Here is a 25,254-nt window from a genome sequence, read left to right on the forward strand (position 1 = left end):
TATATTGCTGGATTTTGGTTGATTTTTTTGTGAATGTTTTTAAAGAAAACATTACAAGTTTTACTGATATATATGTATAATCACTTTAGATATTTTTTAAGATTTTTTGGAAGATTTTTAAAAAAAATTCTGAAAATATTTACAAGAATTTTCTCGCCAAATTTGGGGGATTTTTTTTGAAAAAATAATACTTTTAAGGGAAACTTTTAAGCAATTATTGGAATTTTCTTCCTGAAGGTTTTGCAATTTTTCAGAAATTTGTAGTTCAATGTTACAGAGCTTTAGCTGTAGGTTGGGAAATAAACATAAATGAATGATGAACAGCTTTATTGGGAATTTGGCTGTATTAAGTGTAGGATAGATGAGGACAGAGAAGCAAACAGATGGAAACACTGGCTGCGTTTTGGTTACACTGAAGCCCAGCAGGCCCCATGAAAACACATAACCCTCTCAGTCCGTGTTTATTGACTTAGAATTGGTCGTAAGCTATCAACTATCTCTAAATGTCTCGCAGCAATACACTTTCTAAGTGCTGTAATGACATTGATTGTGAAAATAATAGTAATCCAAGGGATCTTCTGCTCTTCATATGCTGGGAGTACATGAAGACTTTTATGTTCACTCTTAAAGCCAACAGCCAAGAGAGGAGTGAAGTGGCAGAAATAATATTCTTCATATCCTAACACTTTCTAAGCTTCTAACAACCTCAAAACACAATAAAATGGATTTCCACTGCATGTGACTTTCATTGCTCTGGCTCAGAAGTGTTTTTTCGATATACAATTACATAAAGGACACGAAGTACTTCACATTATCTTTGCGTGATTAATAACAAACACTTTTTCATCAGTGTTATTTTAATTTTCTTGGTTAATGCTGTCAAACATTCTAGCAGCTATTAATAGCCGTTTCACCGTGTTTCAAAAGGGGGCGGTAGGGGGTTTGTTGTGACCAATGACGTCAATCGCTTGACAAGCTGAAGCTACGTCGAGTTAGCAACAATTATCATCTGTGGCACGAATCCGGTTCTTTATATATTTAAAATAAAGGCATCTGAAATTCGATTCGTTGCAACGCGGAGGCCGTGCCTTCGTGAAAACCACACCTGAATAAAATATGGATATAATGGTGAATAACTATAGTTCTAATGTAAATAATCAAATTACTAGCAATAGTACTGCATGCCAGCTTCATTGTGGATTTTATTTTGAAATACTAACAGGAAATGTACTGTATTTTTCCGCTCATCGCTGTAATTTTGCAGTCGTGTTAGCGCAGAGCAGAGAAGTGGATTTCCATTGTGGCGAGGATTGAGTTTACAGTTTGTACTGTTATATAATTTCGTCTTCGTTGGGTGTCTTTGGCGGCGTATTCTTCTCTCGGTTGCTGATTACTCGCCGTTCATCCCGGAATGGCCGAACCGAGCGCCAGATATCAGCAGGTACGAGACAACTGTTAAGCTAGCGTGTTAAAGATTTTACGTTGCGGTGTGTTGGTCCCACGGCAACAATGACTTGTAGACTGAAGTCGCTCAGGTGTGTCGTTTCCTGTCACCCTTTTTCTTGTCACGGTGGTTCCTTGTTAAAGAAATATGGATCTCCCTGTCGTGTATCGATCAAAATCGATTCAATTGTGACAAGTTTGACCGCGGAGCTGGCTGTTAAAGAGGAAGCTAATGTCTCGCTAACGTTTACTGGTTAGCTTCTTAGCGATAGCGCTAGTGATGAATGCTGTCAGTACGTCAGTACAGACGTGATTTATCTTATTGTTTTCTGTTTATCATATTTTGGCATGAAAGGTCGGCAGATAATAGTATACTAGCTAGTTGACATTATGACCGAAGAAACGTCATACGCCTTTCGACGACCATCAGTGAATGCTAATGTTAAAGTTTGAGCATCACATGAGCTGCAGCAGTGGGTGTGTTCACTGGTCCTCTATGTAAATCCCCCTGCTAACCTGCTTAGCTCGATGTTATTAGGCCAGACAGTGCTTATAAGTCTGCTCATGTGGTGAACTGCAGCAATAATTAATGTGTTAGGGTAGAAACCCGTTTATGTTCTGTAGCTGAATAGAAGCATGCTTATTTGTGGAGGAAGTGGTTACTGTTGCTTGTATTTAGGTTAACCTCAGATGATTGACCTTTTTTTGCACCTGGTTAATGACTGTATTACTTGTGCTTCCTAAAACACTGCTTTGCAAAACAAACACAGACAGTCACAGATGTGTTTAGGAGGGAGACATGTTTTCTATAAATAATAAATAGAAAAACGAGTGTTGAGATTTGACCTCTTAAGTTTACTGTTTGTAACTTCACTGTCTTTGCACAGCATGTCGATAAACAAAGTTTAAAGGTTTTGCCCATGCAAGGGCTCAAGTTAGAATTGTCCCCATTTCCCCTTTTATGTTATTGTATGTTTTTGTGATGAGATACAATTTCCTTTCTGGGAAAAAATATTGAACCAGGCAACCTTTTAAGGTGCTCTATTTGAGTATTTTATTCAGAAAGTTTAGTCACTGCTAACCATCTAACCCTGGCCCATCCCATCCCATGTTTCCCTACCTTCAGGCTAGCAAGGTTGCTGTTGTGGCAGTCCTTAATATCCTTCAGCTGCCTTTCCAGTAAGTCTCTTGCCTGGACAGATCCCAACTCCACCATCTTGGACTGCTGCTGGCCAAAGTAGTCCTTCTTCTGTTTTTTAGTAAATGTGCTAACGGGGGCACTTCAACCAGAACCTGCAACAGGGACACTACCCCAAGCCAGCCATAATCACCGTCCATGATGAGAAAGCCATCTACTGTTGCCAGCTATAGTCCAAGACTGTTGAGTGGGACAAGAAACTTACTAAATGACATTAAGGACTGCCACAATAATGACCTGGCCTGCCTGCAAATAGGGAAACGTGACATTGGATGGACCATCTCTAGTTAGTTAGCAGTGGCTGGACTTTCAAAACAGAATACTTACATATTGCACCTTTTAAAGTCCCAGAGTTTGCTAAATTTATCCAATCACAGCTGTGGAAATGAGGACAATGCTAACTAAATCACTCTGTACATATATACGTATAGAAATGCTTAATTTTTTCTGATATCAAAGAGAAAGGAAGGTGCTGTTAGCTTCTAATTTACATCTCTGCTAGCCCAGTGATGCAGACTTTCTACACGCTACTCAGCACCACCTCAGTTGCCTTTCATGGAAACTGACAGTAGTGTTACTTAATCAAATGTGCTTGGCTTCAAAGTTTTGTTTCGTTTAATTGAAAGGAAAAGTCAGGCTTGTTCTGTGTCGTAAATGACAGACAAAACTGTAACTGAGGTGTTTTCATTAACTCGCATTCTCATAGCTTTCCTGTCTGTGATGAGAAACAGAAATAAAAAAGAAATGAGAAACATGTGTGGCTGGTGCGCATTTCCTTTGTAACACATTACACCGTGTGTCCTAGATAAAACTTTTGAGTGTGGGACCAGTTTCTATTCCTTTTCTCTGAATATTATTAGTCAGTTTGTAATTTCCTTTAAGCAGGCCAGGATGTTACGATAATAATTTTACACTTAAGAGCTTCTTTATCTATTTACCTTTATTACAGATGGAGAGCAGTCAGTATGTATGCATGGTGGCCTTAACCATGAAGTTGTTTATCTCCCTCCTTTAGCTGCCCAATGAGGAGGACCCAGAAGAGAATCCACAAGTAGCAGCTGATGCTCCACCGCCGTACAGCAGCATCGCACCGGAAAATTCTGGTAAAAGCATGAATCATTCAGATGTTTCTGAGGGCATCTGCATTAGGGACATTTTGAGGAATCAAATATATGGTAGTTGTGAATAATAAATGACATTCAACTCTTTTGCTTTGGCTGTAGGTCAAATATGTGGATACCTTGAACCACATAGTTATGCTGGTTGGTTGTTATATAACTGGAGAAAACAAATGGCATTCACTCCTTCACTCTTTCCATTTGGTCACAGCCTGCAGTGACTAAGCTCTTCAGAGGTTTATTTGAATATTTAAGAACACGTGTTTAAAAGTGGCTTTAGTTTTGTCTGTAAACTGAAAACATCATGTACAGTTTCGTTCCATCTGTGTGCCAAATGAAATAAGACTTCATATTAGATTTCTGGCGTTGTGTTTGAAACTTTGCGTATTTATTTTTAGCCTACTTTGACTACAAAGAAGACGGGGTTTTCCCTAAGCCTCCATCATACAACGTAGCAACTACGCTACCTTCCTATGATGAAGCTGAAAGAACCAAGGCAGAGACTACTGTTCCCCTGGCAACTGGCAGAGTGAGTGTCTCACTTTTTTTCTTGTGGTCACATTCACTATGTATACACCATCTCTTGCACACATACAGACATTGTAGCTTGTGCCCAGACACTCTTTGCTTTGCAAGGCAGGAAGTTTTTATGGCCTTGCAATGGAAATGTTCTTCGTGGCCTTTGTTTATCTGATTGTGTCTCTTTTCATCTCCTACATGAACTACTGCCTGCCTTTATTGTTGGTTTGAAGAAATAGCAGATGAATCAAAAATAGGAACATTTATTATCATTCGGTGATATTTTTATATGACCACAGTTATTGTCGTTCTGCTCACATTGGCCAGCTTTTTTCAGATCTAGTCTCGATGAATTTGTTTCCACAAAATTCTGATTAAATATAGCTGCAACATTTGTAATGTAGAGGCAGATTTAGATGTAAAAAAAACCTGTACTGATCAGAGTTCGAATGACATTTTTGGGCGTTAATTTAATTTGTCATGTACTGAAACTTAGCAACATAATGTTTCCAGATGTACTTGATTGTATTTTGTTTGGTTTGCTGTTTTTATTGCTCCCCAATAAGCTCCACCAGCCCATATCAGTTTGTGGAGGCCGGGTTTGTCATTCTGGAAGCATTGAGCAGACAGGCTGAAATACATGATACACTGAAATACCAATTCAGACTTACAGCAAAATCTGCAGTTTAAAAATACTTCCAACAAGCTGTGGTTGTTGTTGTAGTTTTGCATAGCTAGGACTATGTTTTACAAATGTTAGTTCTCTACTTGTGGAACCTTTTTAAAGTGACTTCATGTTCTTGTGCTGTCATTGTTTTGATCAATGTATTGTTCATGAACATATTCGAAGTTGACGAAGATTTAATAACATGGTTGTTGGAGAAACATTTTTTTGTCACCATTGTGTGATATTTTGTATCCTTTTCAGTCAGCTGTAGTTCTCATTTATAAAAGGCAAAACACACCACATTTTCTACCCTGAAGACTTTCCACGACACACCAAAGCCACCGTTATGTCTGTCAATAGAAAATCACACATATTTCGCAACAGACTTATTCTAGAAGTTGACAGGGACACAAAAAAGCATCTAGCCAACTGAGAAATGACAGCTCATGCCAGACCTCTAGTGGTCACTGTGATACATTGCTCCTTGCTGCATGTGGGCCGCCCTGTTTGATTGCTGCTGTTGTGTTTCTCTGCCACACATTGCCTTGCGCTCAGCAGCAGCCTCAGCACAGGGAACGGCTGGAGACTTTTGACGATGTAATTCGCAGTTCACTGGAGGTAACTTGGAGGAGTGGGAGGAGAGTGTCTGATGAGAGGAAGTGAACTTGGTCATAGTCTGGTGTGAAAACCAAATGTACCTGCAGTCTGTGTGTGTGTAGTCAGTGCCCCACCCTTCTTGTATGTTTGTGCATCTAGAGTGCTAGTAAGTCCTTAGTTGAATGTTTTTCAAGATCTTTTGGTTCTGCCGATGTTCCACGTTGAATCTGACAGACTTTTGGGTAAAGTCACAATTGTACTGATTAAATGGGCTTGCTGTGTTGTGATGTTTCCATTTGTCTGTTTAATGTTGTATTCACGTCTCTGTTGCTAGTAAAGCTGAGTTTCCATTAGCAGGCGCTAGCCCCACCTTAATTACAATTCACTTTGATCTCAGTTAATACGTCTAAATGCACCAGTGTCACCTGGTTGAAATTGACCGACCTTTATTAAAATGGTTGATTAAAGTAATTGATCTGCTGAAAATAGTTTTAAATTAGTAAAGTAAAGCTCTGGGAAGCCCTGCTACTGTCTAGCGTTGCTGCAATGAGATTATTTCCATGTGTAAACTCTCTCTTTTTTTGCGCTTTTGTCACTTATTCTGTCACAGGATGAAGACTTTGTGACCAGAGATGACTTTGAAGATGCTGATCAGCTGAGGATAGGAAATGACGGCATCTTCATGCTCACTTTCTTCAGTTAGTGACCCAGTTCACACACCCCTGTTTCTTTGGTTTCACATCTGCCCCAGAATTCTACCTTTGTGCAGAGATGACATCTTCCCGAGTTCCAAATTGCTTAAATTACTTTTCCTCAACATGTTACGGTTGTTTTTATTTCGGATGGCCTTCCTAATGCTGACACGTCTCTGTGCAGTGGCATTCCTGTTCAACTGGATCGGTTTCTTCCTGTCGTTCTGTCTGACCACCTCGGCAGCCGGACGATATGGGGCCATCTCAGGCTTCGGTCTCTCCCTCATTAAATGGATCCTCATAGTCAGGGTAAAAGACACAGACATTACACAGCACACATCCAAACTCATAAAATGTGGTTTCATGTACGCACAAACAAATCAAAAGCCCCAAACACCACTGTGGTATTTTAACGTCGCCTCTGTAGTGGTTGGCGTGTTGGCACTGAACTATTTCCTCAAAGATTTCTCGAGAACTGCGCTGCTTTCTTCATTCACTTTTAAAATGCAGGACTCATTTGAGTGAAACCAGCGCGGGCCATATTTATTCTAACCATTCATTTCTGTCGCTTTGTTGGGTTTCTAGTTCTCCACATACTTCCCTGGTTACTTTGATGGACAGTACTGGCTGTGGTGGGTGTTCCTGGTGTTGGGTAAGTAGCAAACCTCTGAATCTAAATGAATCACGTGGCTTTCTCCTAATTGTGCTTCATTTTGGCTCTTTTAAGTTTAGTCAAATCAGTGGTGTCAGATTCTGCATCTGCTTTACAGAACACCAGGATAGTTGATGTTATTTGTCATGTTTTCATAAGCTGGTTAAGATTTTTAAATATTACTGTGATATAATAATGTTTTCTTAACTTCCTCCTTGATGTTATACTAAGGGATTTTCAACATGGAAACACAGGGCTCTCTAGAATACTATACAGCCAAAATAATTGACATTTATATTGAGAATAGGGAAATGATCACAAGCATGTCAGCTAACATTTTCAACGCAGAATGGAGAGTTTTGTCAGCCTTATTAAAAGCATAATATGAAACTGCCATTTCTAAGCTCACACATTCATGTGTCTCTGCATTAACTCATCTTAAATTTCACATTCAGATCAGTCAAATGTGACTCTGTGGGCCCTGTAAGTGCAGCTCTTTCTGTCAGTGTTCTTTTACATTCAACCTCAGTTTTTACTGGATTCAGTCAGAGATGTTGTCACATTTATCAGCACTGCCAGCTCCTAATAAGGAGTTTTAGCCCCGTTGTTTACTGTATTATTTGGCTGGCTTTGAGGTCTCCTGGGTCTTATGGTTTCTTCTCTTTTTCCTCTTTAGGCTTCTTGCTCTTCCTCCGAGGATTCATCAACTATGCCAGAATCCGCAAAATGGCCGACACCTTCTCCACCCTGCCCCGCACCCGAGTTCTCTTCATCTACTGAGCCCACAAACCATCAGTTTCTTTCATTATTTTTTCCTTTTTTTTTTTTAAGTGAGACATACTGTCTGCCGTTATCCAATCAGAAAGGGGGGGGGAAATACCCCCCCCCGCTTGACATGATTTGGACAATACGACATCTGCCGTCCCCCTCTTGGTGTAAAACAGTGAATGCTGAAATTTCTGTAAAACCCTTCAGTTGTTAGTGGTGAACTGTCAAGTGCTATTTGCAATTATGAAGTGTGTAATGTATAAATGAATGCCTTATTTTATTCTCTGTCGGTAGCAGCAGAATGCACTGTTCTCCTATTTAGCCACCAGGGGGCAGTCTTGTTTGTGTTATTTTTCACAAGTCTTCTATCCGATGAAGTCATTTGTATAGAAAAAAATGGTGGTTCTCAGCCCAGGGGTCAGTGGGTAATTTTGGGGTTATGGGTTGATTTACACAACATGAGATAATATATTTCCAATTTAATGTGCTTTTAACCCTTCTGACCAATGCTTTTTGTTCCTTGTGAAACAGTACATAATTCAGGTAATAGAAGGCTGTAAAGGGAAAATGATCGTTTTCATGGGCTCACATGTATAGAAGACCAGGGGCCAGGTTTCCCCTTGGAAGCATTTTCCTTATGTATTTATGAATCGCCCATATGCTCTCTGTAATTAGGGATGTTGTTTCCTTACGTGCTATAGTTATATATCAGCAGGAAGGTAGAGCTGCAGGGATGTTCAGGGGAGCCAGGAGCAGAGCTTCTGGGGCAGGCTGAGGGCCGCTGCCTAGCTCAAGGGCAGGTAGATAGTCTGTTACTGGATTTAAATGTGCAATAGGACACTTCTGGTCAAATATAAGATTCCAAGCGCCCTATTTCAGTCGCTTGGTGTCCACAGACCCTGCGCTGTGAAGAGCAAGGGATGTATTAATTCTGACAAGACTTCCTTTTTCTTTGATGTAACAATGAAATATTAAAGTTAAATCTTTTTTTTAAGTTTACTCTCATTCTAGTGGAAATGGAATGATTTTTTTTATTATTGTGGAATTTTAAGTATCTGGCTTGGAAGATATTTGGAATTAAACTTGAGAAGCACATCGTGGTGTTGGGCTGTTCATCAAAGGGTGGTAAGATGTGTAATATGATAGTTTAATTTTGCTTAACAAAATGTAGCGTTCTGCTTTCTCTCAACTGTATCTTGAAATCAGAGGGCTTCATGTCATGACAGAATTTGATATAGGAAGGATTATGTTCAGGAGGTGGAACAGTGGCCATATTTGGCCATATTGGACAGAAAGTTTATTACAGATTTTGATCAAGTTCAATTTGAACTCATTTTCACTTTGATAATCTGCCCTTATTGTAGCGTATTGCAAAAAATTCACATAAGTGGCTCCAGAGAGGTTAAGATCTAACGGTCTCCAGCCACAGAGAGAGGAAGCTGTGCTTACCATGATGTTCAGTTACTGACATGAGGCGTACTTTTAGCCGTGCTAAATTTAACAGACGAGACGTTTGTGTGTGTGTGTGTGTGTGTGTGTGTGTGTGCAGGAATTGAGATGATTTACTGGTGGTGGCTAATTATACATGTCAGTGGTGTTTTTCCTTGCAGTTGAACTGGAAGTGAAGGTCACCCCACCTGGAAGACATGTCACACCAACTGAAACAGTCTTTGGTTTCACTGGAAACTTTACGTGGCACACAGTGTCACATCATGTCCGAGGCCTCCCCCCACCATGACTGGATATTGGCCTCCAGCGGGGCTCAGTTTGGCTCCGTTTAAATCTCTCTTCCACTGGTCACAGTATGAAAATGTCACTTTCAATCCACTAAAAATCTTTATTTTTCAGGATGTAATTAATCTGTTTCACCCAGAGCAGAACACAGAGGTAAAGTAAATCACTTTTTCATGTAGTTTACAAGTCTAAAGTTGCACTTAGTCTTCTGGATTGTCTAACCTGTAAACCCGTGCCATGTGGTTGATGCTTTTTCGAGGAATTATTGTTATGAAATGATTAGAATTCTGATGGCAGAAGTTTTTAATCTGACCCACTTCTTGTAACTGGATTGCGCATTTCTGAGTTGCTGCGGCACTCGTGCTTTCTGAAAATCGGATTTCCTGAAGTAATTTCTTCTTTTGCAGTGTGTACTTTGTTAAAATAGAAACAGCTGTCGTTCAGAAATTACAGATGTTCTGTAGCTCTGAGCTGAAACTGCCTCGGCTTTAGAAAACTCAGTCCTTGGGTATTTTCAGACGTCCGTTTCTTAGTTTTAACTCAGTACAAATAGCCCCTAGGAGAAGGGGGGACCAAAAGGCCAAAGGTCATACGCTAGACCTTCAACACTGGTCCAGTGAATCACCATGTCACCAGATGACCTTGGATGAACAAACTTCACTTTGCCAGGTGCAGATGGGTGAACTGTTGTCAGTGGTTCAGCTGTAAATCCTCGCAAAGCACACAAACAACAAGAATTCCCCATCATCCGCCTCCCGTGCAGATTGTGCCTTGGTCCGTTTGAATCCCCTCTGTAGCGTCATTCCTCCTCTGCTCCAGCAGGGTCACCCAGTGCAGGTGTTCTTGTTATCCAGATGTCATTCATAAAATAACTCCATTGTGCCAAGACCTGTCTGTGTCTTGTCAGCTGCCCTCGATTTACAGAGACGGAAGTATTTCTTGGAGTAATTGATGGGAATTATGTGTGCTAGCCAAGTGCCTGCGCTGCTTGCATGTTTTAGCTATCAAAAGATAAGAGGAGCCTTTATGATTTACAGAGAGCGTGGGAGTGAGCCATTTTTCCAAAGAGACATGCTTTACTTTTCTGGCTTCTGTTGGGCAGACTTTTTTTTTCTTTTTGTGCAAATACAGGTTTAATCTACAATAGAAAAAGCCACTCGACTGAAACAATGGGGAAAACAAAACGGCTATAGACCCATTTACTGTAGGTAAATAAAGAGGGCTGCGCGCGCACCCTGGCAACGGAAGAATGGCGGCTAGCAGTGGCTTGTCAAGCCATGCCGATGCATTATCAGTAAAAGATCGCGAAAAATACTTAAAAAAGATCATTTTAACAAATGACAAGAGGCTCCCAGATCCCTGTACACTTACCGAACGGAACTATGACATTAGTAAGTGGCCCAATATTCAGTGGCCTGATATTTATTTGTATTTAGTTGAAAAACCTAGAGTGTACACTAGAGAGAAGCTGCGAGCATACAAATCTATGGAGGCCTATGATTACACAATTTGTGGACAGGTACAGGTGAGATACAAGGACACTGACAAAGAGTTTTGTGTTTTGATGTCTGAAATCCTACCCAGCCAAAGGCAAGGGCAGAAGACTACGATGTATGAGGCATGGGTGATCATCAACAAAGTGGAGAACTACATGCACACAGCAAACTGCACCTATATGGCGGCGACTCCAGCCGCTTTATTATTTATGTCCCCCTGTCACAACAGTCAACAGGGCTTTTATTAGTGGCTCTAATCGTGTGGGAACCGACAGCTCGTCAGTATATTTTGCACTGATTTCACTTTATTTGCCACAACAGAGCACACGCGTGCATTGTTGATGGTATCCTCCGTCCAATCCGCTGGCTTGATAGCCTGGAGCCACAGCCGCCTGAGAGCCTATTAGCATGCGGTAGAACTTATGTCCCTCTTGAGTATTTCAGTTCGTACAACCAAAAACACAACAGCCTGACATTATGATGCCAACAGTTCAGCGTCAGCTTTAAGTTTTGCTACTCCGTGTGGTGCGAACAATGCCAGGTAAATGATATGAAGCGGTACTTCCGTTGCCTTGATGCGCACGCAGCTTGTTGATGACGTAGGCTCTGATGGGGTCTATTGAACCATCCAGTATGTTGAATATGTGAACAGGTAAGTAAAAACTAGACAGGTGGTTAGCTGAGCTTAGCATAAAGACTGGAAACAGCTAAACCAACTATATTCATCTCACTCAATGTACATGGAGTATCTGGTTCTGTTTAATTTGCACATAAAAACAAGCAGTGTGAGAAAACAATTTTGTTGTTTTAATGGAGATTTATGTTTGGGACTAATTATTGGATGCGACCAGTTGCCAGGCAACCAGCCCAGACTCCAGAAATCTATTGGTAGCAGCCTGGAAACAAATCAGTATTTAACCCCATAAAAAACAGTTGTTTTTTTATGTGTGTTTACACTTTAAATAATTGAGATATATTGTGTTAATATGTGAGGGTGCAGAAAAAGGATAACATAGCAAAACTAGCTGTTAGCTTCTGTTTCCCACCTTTATGCTAAGCTAAAGCTAACTTTATCTCACTTGTGACAACGTTTGCAAGTAAACAAAGTTAAACTACTCTTTTGGTTAAAAGGGTTTGGGTTAAGGTTATCAATGTCAGAATGATTGCATGATGCCATATTGTGTTGCAATAGCAGTTCCCAAGTGTGACTCTAATACTACCATATAGTTAGAGCTGCTATGATGGATTGGTTAGATGCTGAATATAAAGTTAATCACTAGCTATTTTGAAATGTGTATATTTTCTGATTTCTTTACATTTTTGCGATGATAAACTAATTCTTTGGACAAAACACAACACGTGGTAGTGTCATGTTTCAGCTTTTGGCAATGCTGATCAACATTTTTTAGTCCAAACAACTATTCAGTTGATTGAGAAAACAACTGACAAAAATCAACAGTGAAAATAAGTCAGCCACAGCACTGCTAGTATGTAGGTAAAAATAGTCCCTTCCATAAATGGATACACAAATTAAAAGCACCAATTCTGATTTAAAAATTAAAAAAAATAAGAAATACAAATAAGTAAATGTGTGGTACTATCACATGTAATGTGAATATTGTACCTCTGTGTCAGATGCAATTGCTTTACCTTTTTTTTTTTCAGATAAATTCATCAACAATTTGGTTCATACTTTTGGTTCATATACAGTGTGAGCACAGAAACCAAAGACACACAGTAACAAATCACAGACATAGTTCTCATTAGTAAGACGGCAAAGGACGCAATGCAGAAATTACAGTACGTATGTAACATGCAGCACTAACTTGTAATGCTGATGAAAGTTCTAGAGGGCACTGTTCAGTAAAAATGGAGCTGAGGACTGAAAGGCCAAAGGAAAAATCTCTTGTAACATGTTTATCCTCCGTGGCCGAAGATGAAGATCCACTCTGTTAGCAGGAAGAGGGGATCTTTGCATTGTGATCTTTAGTCTGAGAAATACACAAGAAATTGTAAACAGAAGGCCACTGATCATGTCCACCCAGCTTCTAAAACTAATTTTAGCCACAATAAGTTGACATTAATGGACAAGCACCTTTTATACCAAAGACCCTTGAGGCCAGAATGGGCATGCTACTGCAAGCTTCTGACATTTTAACTAAAACCTGATTTATTTAGAAGTCCACCAGAGAATTCCCATCACCTTAGACAAACTGCAGTCAGCCAGAGCCTCCCGCTGTCAGTCTGAGTTTCAGATGGGAGCTTCCCAGGATGTGGGGAGGATGTGGGTTGCATCCAAATGATAGGTCCTTCTTCTTGTGTCTGTGATTGGGGCAGGGGGGGAGGAGTGTTATCATTGAAGTGTGAGTCATCCTGACCCTCCCCTCCTCTCCCTGCGCTTCATGTGCCATATGCGTGCGTGCATAAGTGTGTAATCGACGTGCACGTGTCAATGACGTGCGTTTACGTTTAATGGAGGTGTACATTCGGCTAATACCATGAAAGAGGCCGCGTGTACATGCATGATGTGTTATTACGTGTTTGCGTGTCATGGCGGATAGCGGGAGCATCCCTATGTGCTGTATGTGTATGCGTGTGCGGTTGGTAAAGCTGTGGTGAGTCATCCACAGGCCGGCGTTGCCTGTTACCATGGGTCACACACAGCAGGTACCCCACCTCCCCGTGTGTGTGTGTGTGGGTTTTTTTTTTTAACCTACCTCTCTTCCTTATCCTCTTCTTCCTCCATCTCCTCCTCTTCTTTTTCCTCTCTGACTCACAGATGACTCCCCACCACCACCAATGACATCACCACCCCCTCCCTAACACTTTGTTGTAGTGAATCATACTGTACGTTGAGATTCGCTCTGCTCCTCTCTTCAGCCAACCAGAAGGGTAAACCTAAATGTCACTTGTTCATTCATAAAATCAGACTCAGTCCAGCGAAAGCATTTGCCTCTGATGACCGTGACCGTAGGTTGGTTAATTCACTGATGTCATCCATTACAGCATGTATGCAGAGATGTGATCAAGAGATGTGCTGATTGCATTCAGGAAAAGATGCTCAGTTTCAGCCGACCATGCAAACAGCGTTCCCTCTTTACTACATTTGAAATGCTGTTTAATCAGCACTTTATGCCTGTATTACTGCAACTATTCCTTAAATTATTTGTAGGCTTTGTGTTTTCCTGCTCAGAGTCACACAAGCTTACAATATAGATGCAATTTGTATGTCTCACTGTGTTAAAGGTGCACTTAATGATGAGACTAGCATCTTGGTTGAGTTATTCAAAGGTCTTCCATAATGTCATGCTACAAGTATTCTGTATTAGTTTCACTGTGTTTCATTACTTTTTCTTATGTTATAAATTAACACTATGCAGACATTCTTCATGGCTGCTGTGACTTGTGACCCTTGATGATCAGCTAAAGTATAGTTTACAGGATGTGTAACATTATTCTTCCCTTGCATTCAATAATGAATGTGATGTGTCGTCTATGGCTTTCCTGGTCACCATTGACCATAAATGTATCCAGATTTTGCAGCTTTCACATAAATGGTTTTCTGTCTCCTCTTGTAATGATCCGTTGACTCTAATGTAATGTCATCACATCTGTGCCTCTAGTTTTCTTGCCGATTGGCACTATTTAGTCTCTGATATGAAAAATGAACCTTGTTTCTCGTTTTGCGGCTCACTTCCACAGACTGCTGACGAATTTGGTTCTGCAGACGTTTCAGAGTGTCAAAAAAAACACATATCCGTTGTGTTTTCTGTGCTGCGTCGTGTCTGTGAATGCTGTGGGTTAATAAGACGGGTTGAAAGAGACGTAGTGATGCAGTGATGTCAGAGGCAAGAGAGTGTGAAGTGAAGCCTTTTATCAGTTCTGCCTGTTGTTTGAAACAACACATGGATGCATGGTTGTACTAGCTGTGATGATAATCTTCCTGCATCGTCCTACAATCTGTTGGAAGTCTGTTGTTGTGGTGGATATTATGGTGTACAAAATATATAGACTCCTTTTATATGATATTTACCACTGCTACCACGCTGATCTGCCTAATGTATATTTTATTGTGTTACTAAATATTGTATTGCAGTTCATTTCTATCCAATTCTCAGTTTTAGATTGCGAGTTGTCCATTTTTTTGTACAATGGGACACCTCAAACATACTTCCTGTCCACAGTTTAATTACTGTAACAAATCAGTGCTATTGGCAATCTCGCTCATACTTGACAGCACATGGTGTAACCATGGCAACAGTAAATCTTGCACAACATTAACAGATAAACTCAAAAGTAATTGTGAAACGAACTCACTTTTTGAGCCAACAGGAGTTTCAGTGTTTCCTTATCTGCTCTCTCTTGGTAAGAAATCATAGTAGGAGGACTGGATTTCCACTTGCTTTGAATCACATGATATGCATCTGCGCTGTGTGTAATCACTGTGCTATTATTTATTACAATTCCATGTTGTATGTATGTATGTATAATTTCTGACTGGTGTGGCAGTGTGCGTCTGTTCTGGTGTTGTGAGTCCACCTGCCGCCTCTTCCTCGGCTCGCAGGGCTTTTTTTGTGAATGGAGGCTTGCTGTGCTATGGCGGGAGGATGGATGAATGGGAGGGAGCGACGGACAAATGAATGGGAGAGATGGAGGGATGCATGTGGTGAGGGAGGGGAGAGGTGGAGGCTACGTCACATTACGTTTCCGCAGTGCATCAAGGGAACTAGTCTGTCTGTGACTCATACCGTCAGGATGGGGAGGGGAGGGAGTAATGGAGAGAGGGGGGAGAGAGAGAGAGAAGGGCAGAGGGAGGAGGAGACAGAGATGAAGAGGATGAGGAAGAGAGAGAGAGAGAAGGAAAGGAGGGGTTTGGTCTTTTTTTGTCCTACCTTTTGCTTTTCCACTGCTCCATTCCCCCCATCAGTGATGTAATACAGGTGACTTATTCATCACTGGGAGGGAGCCTCTCCTCTCCTCTCCTCTCCTCTCCTCTCCTCTCCTCTCCTCTCCTCTCCTCTCCTCTCCTCTCCTCTCCTCTCCTCTCCTCTCCTCTCCTCTCCTCTCCCCTCCCCTCCCCTCCCCTCCCCTCCCCTCTCTCCTTGCTCAGCTGACTGGCTGAATGCATGAATGAACAGGCCTCTCTCTCTCTCTCTCTCTCTCTCTCTCCCTCTCTCCTTTTTTATTGCAGTGGGGGAGGGGGTGACACAGGAAGCTGTGAGGCAGACGCAGAGCAGGAGAAGAGGAAAGAATGAGCGATAAAGAAGAAAGAGAGACAGGAGGAGGAGAGAGTTCCCATGGCATCTGAACGGATACACATTGACTGCTGATCTCATCCTTTACGTGTGAAGTTGTTGTAGCTATTGTCTGTCTGTGTGCGAGTGTGCGCAGGCGTACGTACCTATGTGCGTAACGTATGAATGGATGCAACTGTATTTCATTCATTGAGAAATCCAGTTGCTGTTCTCTGACACTTTCCTCGTGTGTCGCCTTACAGAAATTAGCAGAAACTATGAAAACAAAAAAATGTGGGTGAAATACAAATGCAGCAATCTATTTAAAATATGCAACACTTCACATGTGAAATAAAATTGCTTTCTTTCCCTGAACAATTCACATTCATAGTAAAACGTGCAACTTAAATCCTCAGACCAATGTTGAAGGATCTTTAGCAGATGTGCCTTGTCAAGAGAGAAAAGAGGTAAAAATAGACAGAATCAGATGCCAATCTTGTATCTGTATGTGCACATTTGTGACTTCATAGTTTGACGATTATCATTTTGTTTTCACAGAACCTAATCAAGTAGAAATGTACAAATCCAAGATCTAAGTGAATAAGACAAGCAAAATCTACAAAAATAGTAGTAATCTAGTCGTTTACTGACACTTGGATTCTTGCCCCACAGCTTGATTGTTCTGGTTTGGTCTCATTGATCTTGGTCTCATTTACAGGAGAAGCAGGAAACTACATGCCTCCAGCTGCTCAACACTGTGGAACATGCAGCCACAAATTTCCTTCAGGACATTGTGGCCACCAAAGCAGTGCTATAAGGTGAATGAGTATTGGATTTATATTTGTCCGATGCTCGAAATATACAATCAATTAATAAAACTGTTGCTCCCTGGTTGATGGCTGTGTAGGCAACTCTTAGCTAACTTTATAAGGAGACAACATGTAATCAACTTGTTCCTCTGCAACCAGATGCCAAAATAGAAATGTATTATTGCGGTTTTAATACTATTATTATGTGTATGTTAGCGATGGTTTAAATAGCTGCATATAACATGAAAGGTATAACTTGCACAGAGAATTCTTTAAGCTCATTGCTTTGACTGTAATGCAGAACAACTTTACTGTTTTGGTTCTTTCATTGTTGCAGGCACGTCCTGAATAGTCGGTGGGAACCGAAGCAAAACAAAAAAGAGAATCGATTTTGGACTTACATTTATGAGGTGAGCAAACACACAAAATCAAAAGAATGATAGTGTCAGCTGGACTGTGCAAAAAAAAAAAAGGTATTTGCCAACACATTAGCCAGATCACTTTTATAAGGTAATATGCTCATGATACATTTACGTCTTGCTTCCATTGCTGCCACAAAATGGCCAAGACGTCTTTGTGGGATGAAGGAGGTTGCACAACTCTTACTAATATGTCATGCTTTAGCTCACAATGTGCAAAATTTAATGGATTTGAAGCTCAAACAGGTCTAGATCTTGCTGTATGTGTGACAGTAGAAGTTGCTGATATCAGGTTAACTCAGTGGTTCGGCCTGCTTTCCGAGTAAGAGTTAATGCCCAGGTCGCACATCACCGAAGTGCTGTTACCATGGTTACCTGCAATTTGCGCACTTACTTGTTAACTCTGCTTGAGGTGATATTATTTTACAAGAAGAAATGAGTACTTTCTGTTGCTCTGGAATAAATTCATTTACAGTATGTTTATCCAGTGAGCTTTTGAGGGCAGCACACTTGACCCAGAAAAGGAGAATTTCCTCAGCCCATCCGAAACATTAAAATCAAAGATTGATCCAGTTTTTTTCCACCATGGATGCAACAAATAGTTGCAGTGAATAATTTTAAATAAATGCATATGATACCTGTGAGTTACCGTGTAGCTTAGCTTCTGCTCATGGCTGTGTAAAGTATGTCCGGCGCTATATGTAGTATGCACGGGTCTATATTATGTCCACATGGGATCACTGTACCAAATAGAGCTTATGTATGGGTTTGTGTGCATGTATGTGTGCCCGCATGTTAGTGCATGTGTGTGTGCACGTTCATTGCCAGTCATCAGACCCTGGTTGTCTCTGCCTCCACCTTGTATGAGTCAGAGCTGCAGTACAGTGTGGGAGGGGCTAGGATTGGATATCCTGCTGGTGGCTCATGCACACACGCGTACACACACACACTTATGTATTATTACACTTGCGAGGACCCGCGGTGATGAAATACAATCCCAAACCTTTGGGGAGTGAGGTACCAGCAAGATATCCACTGTGAGGGTCAAAAATCTCAAACAGGTTCTTACAAACATAAATGCACGAAAACGCACACACTTGAACGCGTACATATGCAGGAAGAAATATGGAGAGGCAAACAAAACCAGCGACATATATGTCTGCACTTAACACAGATAAGCAGACATACATACAGTGCACACACACACACACACACACACACACACACACACACACACACACACACACACACACACACACACACACACACACACAAACAGCATGCTGTCACATCCGGCCCTGCGCTCCACAGCGTGGCCTATAATTAGCTGCCTGCAAAGCTGACTGCCTAGAGATGAGATGAGCTAACCAGAGAGAGAAGGAGAGGAAGAAAAGGAGATGAGCTAACCACATGTAGGTAGATGCTGCTCCACTGAGCGAGGAGGAAGAGGAGGATGGAGGAAGAAGAGAAAAAAATGTTGGGAGGGAGGGAATGTAAGGAGGGAGAATTTACCGAGATGAAACTTCGCGAAAGGAGAGCCACATATGATAAAGAGGAGGTGCAGCACAGCAATTCATCCCAAAATGTGTTACAGTATTATGGGTGCACACACTCTGAATGTGGGTGGCCCCAGCAGGGATTACACACCAAACCCTGACACTGACATACACTCGTCCTCGACCCATTCAGCTGTACAAGACATCCAAATATGGGATTGGAGATGTATGTGTGTGTGTGTGTGCATGCGCATGTGTCTTCCTCTGCACATACTCAGAGACTGGAGCGTTTTTATGAATGGGGCTCCGGCAGCCAGCGCGATAAAGTATGTCACAGCACTATAATGAGAGCTGCGATGGTCTCTTAAGTAGCACGATTTCATCTGTATAACAAAAGCGGGCTTGAGACTCGGCTGTGAATGAATGAGTCAGGATCGACGTAACCTGGCTACATGGGCGGGGGGGCGGAGAGATGGAGGGTGTGCTGGGCTGGGAGGGGGTGAAAAAGAGAGGGAGGGGTTTGTGTATGACTCATACTCTCTCCTCTCTCATTGTCACTCCACTGCAGTAGCATTGGAGGACTTCTGGCCTGCTGTGGGCTCTCCCTCCTTTATCTCCATCTCCCTGTCTGCCTCTCCGTTCGCTCCACAGCTTCCCTGGCACTGTATTATTCCCCCATTTTTAAAACCTCATTTCTGTTTCTGCTTTGATACAAGTAATGAGGGGACTTTAAACCTCTTAAACCCACTGACCCTACTGGTGGGTCAGTTAGTGCAAACTCACGATGTGCAGCCAAACATTGTCGAAACCCACAGAAAATAGCTTTCAATTCCAGCAGAAATTCCAAAGTAAAAAAATACAAATTTTGGTGTTCATTTCTGGTCAAGTTCCTAAAAAAAATGCTGCATAAGACATCAAGAGTAGCTCCATTTGACGGACTAGTGTAACTGAGGTGCGAGATGTGAGTCTGGGCTTGATTTTCACTCAGTGTAGCTTCAATGAAGAAGTGGAAGAAGCTCACAGAAAATATATGGCTAAACTGAGCATATATGGGGATTTCTCCACACTTGAATACGTTATAATAATTTCATAGTAACAATATATCACATGTTAATGTCAAGGTAATCTGAGTTGTGGCTTCTTTGCATTGAAAGTAGCAAGCTAAGGTGGTTCGAACATCTGATTGGGTCTCCTGAATGCTTTCCTTTGGAGGTTTTCGGGGCATGCCCACCTGGGTGGAGACCCCGGGTTACACCCAGAACTCTCTGGAGGGATTACATATCTCATCTGCCCTGGGAACGCCTTTGTATCCCTCAGGGGGAACATGTAGAGAACATGGAGAGGGACGGATAGAAAGCCCCACTTATCCTGCTGCCACCATAGCAGCCTGACCCAGGATAACTGGAAGAAAATGGACGGAAGATGTCAAACTATAATGCTGTAAAGTAAAGAGTTGCTTGTAGTGGTGACCTTGCGTAGAATTATCAAACAATTTTCTCTCAGCTTTATGGGATCTTTTTGTAGAGAATCTGACTTTTTTGGTTTGTTATTTTTTGGCCACAGCAGATGGGTCTTGAAACCAGCAGTAAACAACATACAACCACAATGTTGAGGGTGGAGGAGACCAAAGAGAGCGATACAAGGCTCATCAGATTGACTTCAAATCCAAAGACATCATAAGAGAGAGACTTAAGGAGTTCCTCATAGAAATCTATCGGAGAATTCTGTAACGCCTAAGACGGTGGGTGTCTCAACCCCTCCCCACAAAAAGCCAATCACCTGCTTCCTAACAGCCAAACCAAGAAACATCAAGTCAGTCTGGTTATTTATTTTGGGGGCAAGGTCACCAAACTGTTGCAAACACGCTTTTTTTAATATCTCTGTGATTATTAAAATTATGCATAGGCGCTGGTTCCATTTTGCCCAAAATAACTACCTAGACGACCAAAGTGACTGTCGATTGGTAAGACTTTGTTTCTCATAGCAACCAGTACAGGTACAGCTCTGTACAAGTTGCTGTTTAACTGCTTAACTTACTAAATCAGAATTTTATTTGCTCATTCACTAGTCCCTATATGATGGATTGTTTTACTTAGTCGTGAGCAGTACACTACATTTTTTTGACACTTATCACTCGTTGCCATTTCGCATCATCACCATTAGCTGTTGGGTCGCGCAACTGTCTTTTCTTGCATTATAAAATGTGGTGCATTGTGGGACTGTTGGCAAACAGAAGGTATATAGCAGACTTCAGAGACAGTTACTGTAACATTAAGTCTCATCCATCCACTTCATGTGAGTCAGAACCTCCACAGGAAAAGTGCAGGGGAGTGAATGTCCACTGCTTTTTTAATCATCTTTTTCTGTTCTAGAAGTACAAAATGTAGTTTGTAAAAGTCTCCACTAATAGATAAATCTCATGTTTAAGTGGCTCGTCCAAGTCTGTTGTTAGTGCAGCATCTTCTGAGTCTCGTTCTGGTGAACCAATCAGCTATGGCTTTCTTACATCACTGGTTGCTGGCAGGAACAAGAAACCCAGTTCAACTGCACTTCTCAGCAATTACCAATTCTGCCTGAACCTGCAGGATGTCAGCCAACTGTTTAGTTAGTGATGAGCTAATGAGGGCTTGGTGCATACAGCATTTCTCTCTTTAAAGTTTTGGACTAGTACATCTTTTGGGGACATAACAGTCTTTCAGTGACTGTAATGATTTGCAACTGATTCAGGCTAGTTTTTTTACCCCAGTTATTGAGTCTCAAAACACCTTTGATGTCCTTTGGTAGTTTATGGAGTCTCACAGGTTTGTGGTTTGTAATCTTTTATCATTAGATTTGCTGTCTAGTATTTGCGTCACAATTTCATGATCACTTCTAGTGAAAACTTTAAAGGTGATCTGGGGTTAGATTGTTGCACTACTAAAGTATAGCAAATGAGCTATAAGTGAAATCCAATATTACTACAGTTTGTGTTAGCTTAAAGCTTCTGGTTTTCACAGGCTTCCTGGATTGGTCAACATTCGCGTGCTTCATTCAGTCTCCTGGCTTCACATGACATGATTGCTGAGTGATTAAGAAAAAAAATTTCATTAAAACTTACTGCCGTTTGTAGCCACCAGTGTGTGAAGCTGCCAAGCATAGCTGTGATGAAATAATTTCCTGCTGATTTTCTGCTCTCTAAAACGTGTTTAACCCAGCAGCTGACGTCCAATGCTGTTATTTTGTTTTTAAATGATCGTAATAATAGCATGAAGTCAGAACTGTTCTGTTAACTTTTAACCAAAAAAAGCAGACTGAATACGAGGAAAAACCAGACGCAGCATGGAGCACAGCATGACTTGGAGAAAGAGTTTATGGCTCGGGGCAGGACTGTTTTCTTTTTGTCACTACAACATTGGTCTGATTAGTTTGCATTCATTGAGTAATGGAAAACAATAATGATATTCTTCAATCCAGGTGACATACCAATAGCAAGGACCTTATAAAAACCTTTCACCTCAAAAACCTGCTAAACAGTACAGGAAGATAATGCAAACAGCAAAAAGTAAAAGTCATTGAAGACTCTTTTTTTTCTGCCATTCTGTTGGTCTGAATCATAGCATTGAAAGCCAAATGTTTTCTTTCTGCACAGTGGATGGAGAAATCTGTTGAAGTGAGAGGGACATACATTTTACATGATGGAAATACCTCCTGGAAACTCACTGGTGTTGGCGGTGATGTCGGGACTTTACTTGCTCATGCATGTGAGGTGCGTTCATTATTATTCCATGCCTTCCTCGGCTTGACTAATGGGTGCACTGGGCCCTGTGCTTTCATGCTGGGCTTGGAGGAGGCACAGAAATAAGATACAGAGTGTGTGAGCAAGTCAGTGGTCACTACAAATGAACAAATATTGAATTGAATTGAATTGAATTTATTTATTTGATAGGGACGATGCAGTTTAACATAGTTCCATCACTAAGCATAAATCTGATGTGCTCCACAGAGAGTTTATAGCAAATGTTAATTTCCAACTCTTGTCCCTAGATGGGCCTTTAAATATAAAAGTCAGAATATAACTGGTAACCTACAGACTGTGCGCAACCAAAACTGCAGATCCTTTGGGATAAATTGGAAAGTTCTGTGTTCTCATGTTCTGGCTGATGATGACCATTTGTTTATTGTGCTCTCAGCTGGAAAAAATAAATGCAAGGATATGAGGGATTTACTTTAATGTATGACACAGTGTCAGGATAGTACACAGAGAGCACAAAATGTGTTTCGCTGCATTTGGATGCTTTTATGTAACTTTTTTATAGTGATGTCTTTGATTGAAGCTGTTTATTTCCCAGAAAAGCAGCATTTGAGATGCAAATTTTCAGGATGTTGTTTAACTTTGAACATGCTATGTTCATATGATAAACATTTTGAAATCGCCCAGCAGCAAGCCACAATGTTCCTCAATGATTGCTCTAAAGAGTAATGCTAATATATTCTGTCAAGCCAAACATTCCGACCATGGCTGATATGTAATCACTAACAGGAATCTTCTCAAAAAATGTGTACACAGCCTTGGTACAAACTCTGTGTGCCTCTGCTTAGGAACAATGGCTTCTTTGAGCTAAATGCTAACATCAGAATAATAACAAGTGGATATTTAGCAGGTAAAATGTTTACCCTGCTCACTTTTGTGGTTTTGTGCGTCAGCAAATTAACATTATGTAATCAGTGGCAAACACAAATATAACTGAAACTGATTGGAATGGCATTCATTTTGCTTAAGTGATATGTAGTACATTAGAATGAGACAACTGAATGATGGTTGCCATGGTTCTTCCTCAGGGGAACATGAACGCCTGCATCACATTTGTTCTTTTATTCTACCTGAGATGTTTGTTTATGTTCATCCATTTTCAAGATAAAAACAGGATAAACAACAAAAGCATTCAGAGAGCGCAGTAGCTACTCCGCCAAGACTGTTCAGTCCCTGACCTTGCGCTGAGCACAGGTGTGTGTTATCCATGTGTGCGTTATGTACGGATACCGAATCGCGTGACCTAAATACGTAGCGGCTGCCGTTAATTGATGGGACTCGGAAACACCCCCACAGTTCAATCATTTGTTCCTTGTATCATTTCCAATAGGTCAACAGCAGTTGATTTGTAGTAGGATCGCAATCATGTGATCGTCAGCAGGGAACTGACAAAGCTTTCGGTTGTTGTCATAGTTACGGTGACGCCGTGTCGGCCACTATACCTCGCAATGGGGAAATCCTTCACAAATATGTGGATCCACATTATAAGCAGCATCACTGCCAAAATCTGATGAGGTGGTCCTTGTGTCATTTCTGACATTCCCTGAAAATTTAATCCAAATCCTTTGGTCCGTTTTTGAGTAATGTTTCAAACAAACAGACAGATTCACAGACAAACGTACGGCGATCATCACATAACTCCGCTGCGTTCCTTGGCGGAGTAAAAATGGCAAGAAGATATAGCAGATAAAGCAGGTGAAGTTCCAGCTCTGTGTTATCGATCATTTTTAAAGTTCTAAGACTTGTCAACACCAAACCCCTTTTGAAAAGTGTTAACAACCCACTCGTATATTTTTATCTTTAGTTACAGAAAGAGGTAGAATGTGAAACTGCATGGCAGATGTAACACAAAACAAAACTGTCTCACAGGTGTCAGCGACATTCAGTTGATCCTATCGTATCTTTTCCTACTTTGAACACCATGCTGTCATGCTAATATTTTCTGTATGTGTGTGTGTCTGGTCCTCACTCTTCTCGACAACTGTTCATCCAATCTGTGTCATTCTTGGGGGGTGTATTGATGGGAAACTAAGGAAGTGCAGTGTCAAGTCTGTTTTGGTGCATGTTCTGGAAAAACAGAAAAGAAAAATATTGAACAACAACTGGTATCCACGCTACGGCAGGGGCGACTCACTGGCGTTATTGAAGTGGTTGATTACGACAAAAGTGGACTGCAAACAGGGCTACGCCCGGTCAAATCTCTGATTCCCCTTAAGAATAAGCTGTGGCTAAAAATCCTCGCCCACGATCCTCTACAGTGTAGGAATATTTCAGAGAGAGACCCAATGATGTGATTTTCTGGAAGTCCATATTAGTAACATTCATACTTCCCATTTCAGGACATTGCTCTGCATGCTTAGAACCCAACAACTTTGATTTGAGTTTTTATACTGTTTTAGGGGTAATTTTGTAACATACTACAGCAATAAATAAATAAATACAAATTGATAAATCGGATATATTAAACTGGAGGAGTGTTTCTATCGATGATAACTTTCTCCTTATAGCTTTTGTGTTTGCAGTGCCTGGGCTCCAACACAGCCATGTAGAGGATTACGTCACACAGGGTTTTCTCTGGAAATGCTTCATAAATTGTGCAGAGCTTTGGTAGTTTCATTTGAG

General features: G+C 41.2%; 1 protein-coding gene and 1 long non-coding RNA gene across 4 annotated transcripts in view; both read left to right on the top strand.

The window, feature by feature from the left end:
* The first annotated feature begins 1,249 nt into the window (after window positions 1-1,249).
* LOC110953473 (NEDD4 family-interacting protein 1-like) lies at window positions 1,250-8,749 on the top strand. 3 transcript variants are annotated; one of them, XM_022197493.2, is made up of 8 exons: window positions 1,250-1,441; window positions 3,657-3,744; window positions 4,158-4,288; window positions 5,501-5,563; window positions 6,153-6,240; window positions 6,419-6,543; window positions 6,820-6,886; window positions 7,563-8,749. In XM_022197493.2, the coding sequence occupies exons 1-8, from the start codon at window positions 1,412-1,414 to the stop codon at window positions 7,664-7,666; spliced, it is 696 nt and encodes a 231-aa protein (XP_022053185.1). In that variant the 5' UTR covers window positions 1,250-1,411; the 3' UTR covers window positions 7,667-8,749. The 3 variants fall into 3 exon arrangements, with proteins under 3 accessions (XP_022053185.1, XP_022053186.1, XP_022053187.1); XM_022197494.2 differs by having other exon boundaries at window positions 5,504-5,563; XM_022197495.2 differs by lacking the exon at window positions 5,501-5,563.
* Window positions 8,750-16,014: 7,265 nt separating this feature from the next.
* LOC127530592 (uncharacterized) overlaps window positions 16,015-25,254 on the top strand; it is a 38,116-nt gene continuing 28,876 nt past the window's right edge. Inside the window, exons 1-2 of the long non-coding RNA XR_007937236.1 lie at window positions 16,015-16,936; window positions 17,265-17,337. This is a non-coding gene — a long non-coding RNA (uncharacterized LOC127530592). The remainder of the gene's footprint in view (window positions 16,937-17,264; window positions 17,338-25,254) is intronic.

The sequence above is a fragment of the Acanthochromis polyacanthus genome, chromosome 17 (assembly GCF_021347895.1).
Source record: "Acanthochromis polyacanthus isolate Apoly-LR-REF ecotype Palm Island chromosome 17, KAUST_Apoly_ChrSc, whole genome shotgun sequence".
Lineage (NCBI taxonomy): Eukaryota > Metazoa > Chordata > Actinopteri > Pomacentridae > Acanthochromis > Acanthochromis polyacanthus.

Excerpts from the sequence above, each read along its gene's own strand:
- LOC110953473 (XM_022197493.2), top strand. The coding sequence starts at position 1,412 with ATGGCCGAACCGAGCGCCAGATATCAGCAG. Across the intron at positions 1,442-3,656 it reads CGAGCGCCAGATATCAGCAG|CTGCCCAATGAGGAGGACCC; the intron begins GTACGAGACAAC and ends TCCCTCCTTTAG. Across the intron at positions 6,241-6,418 it reads CTTCATGCTCACTTTCTTCA|TGGCATTCCTGTTCAACTGG; the intron begins GTTAGTGACCCA and ends GTCTCTGTGCAG.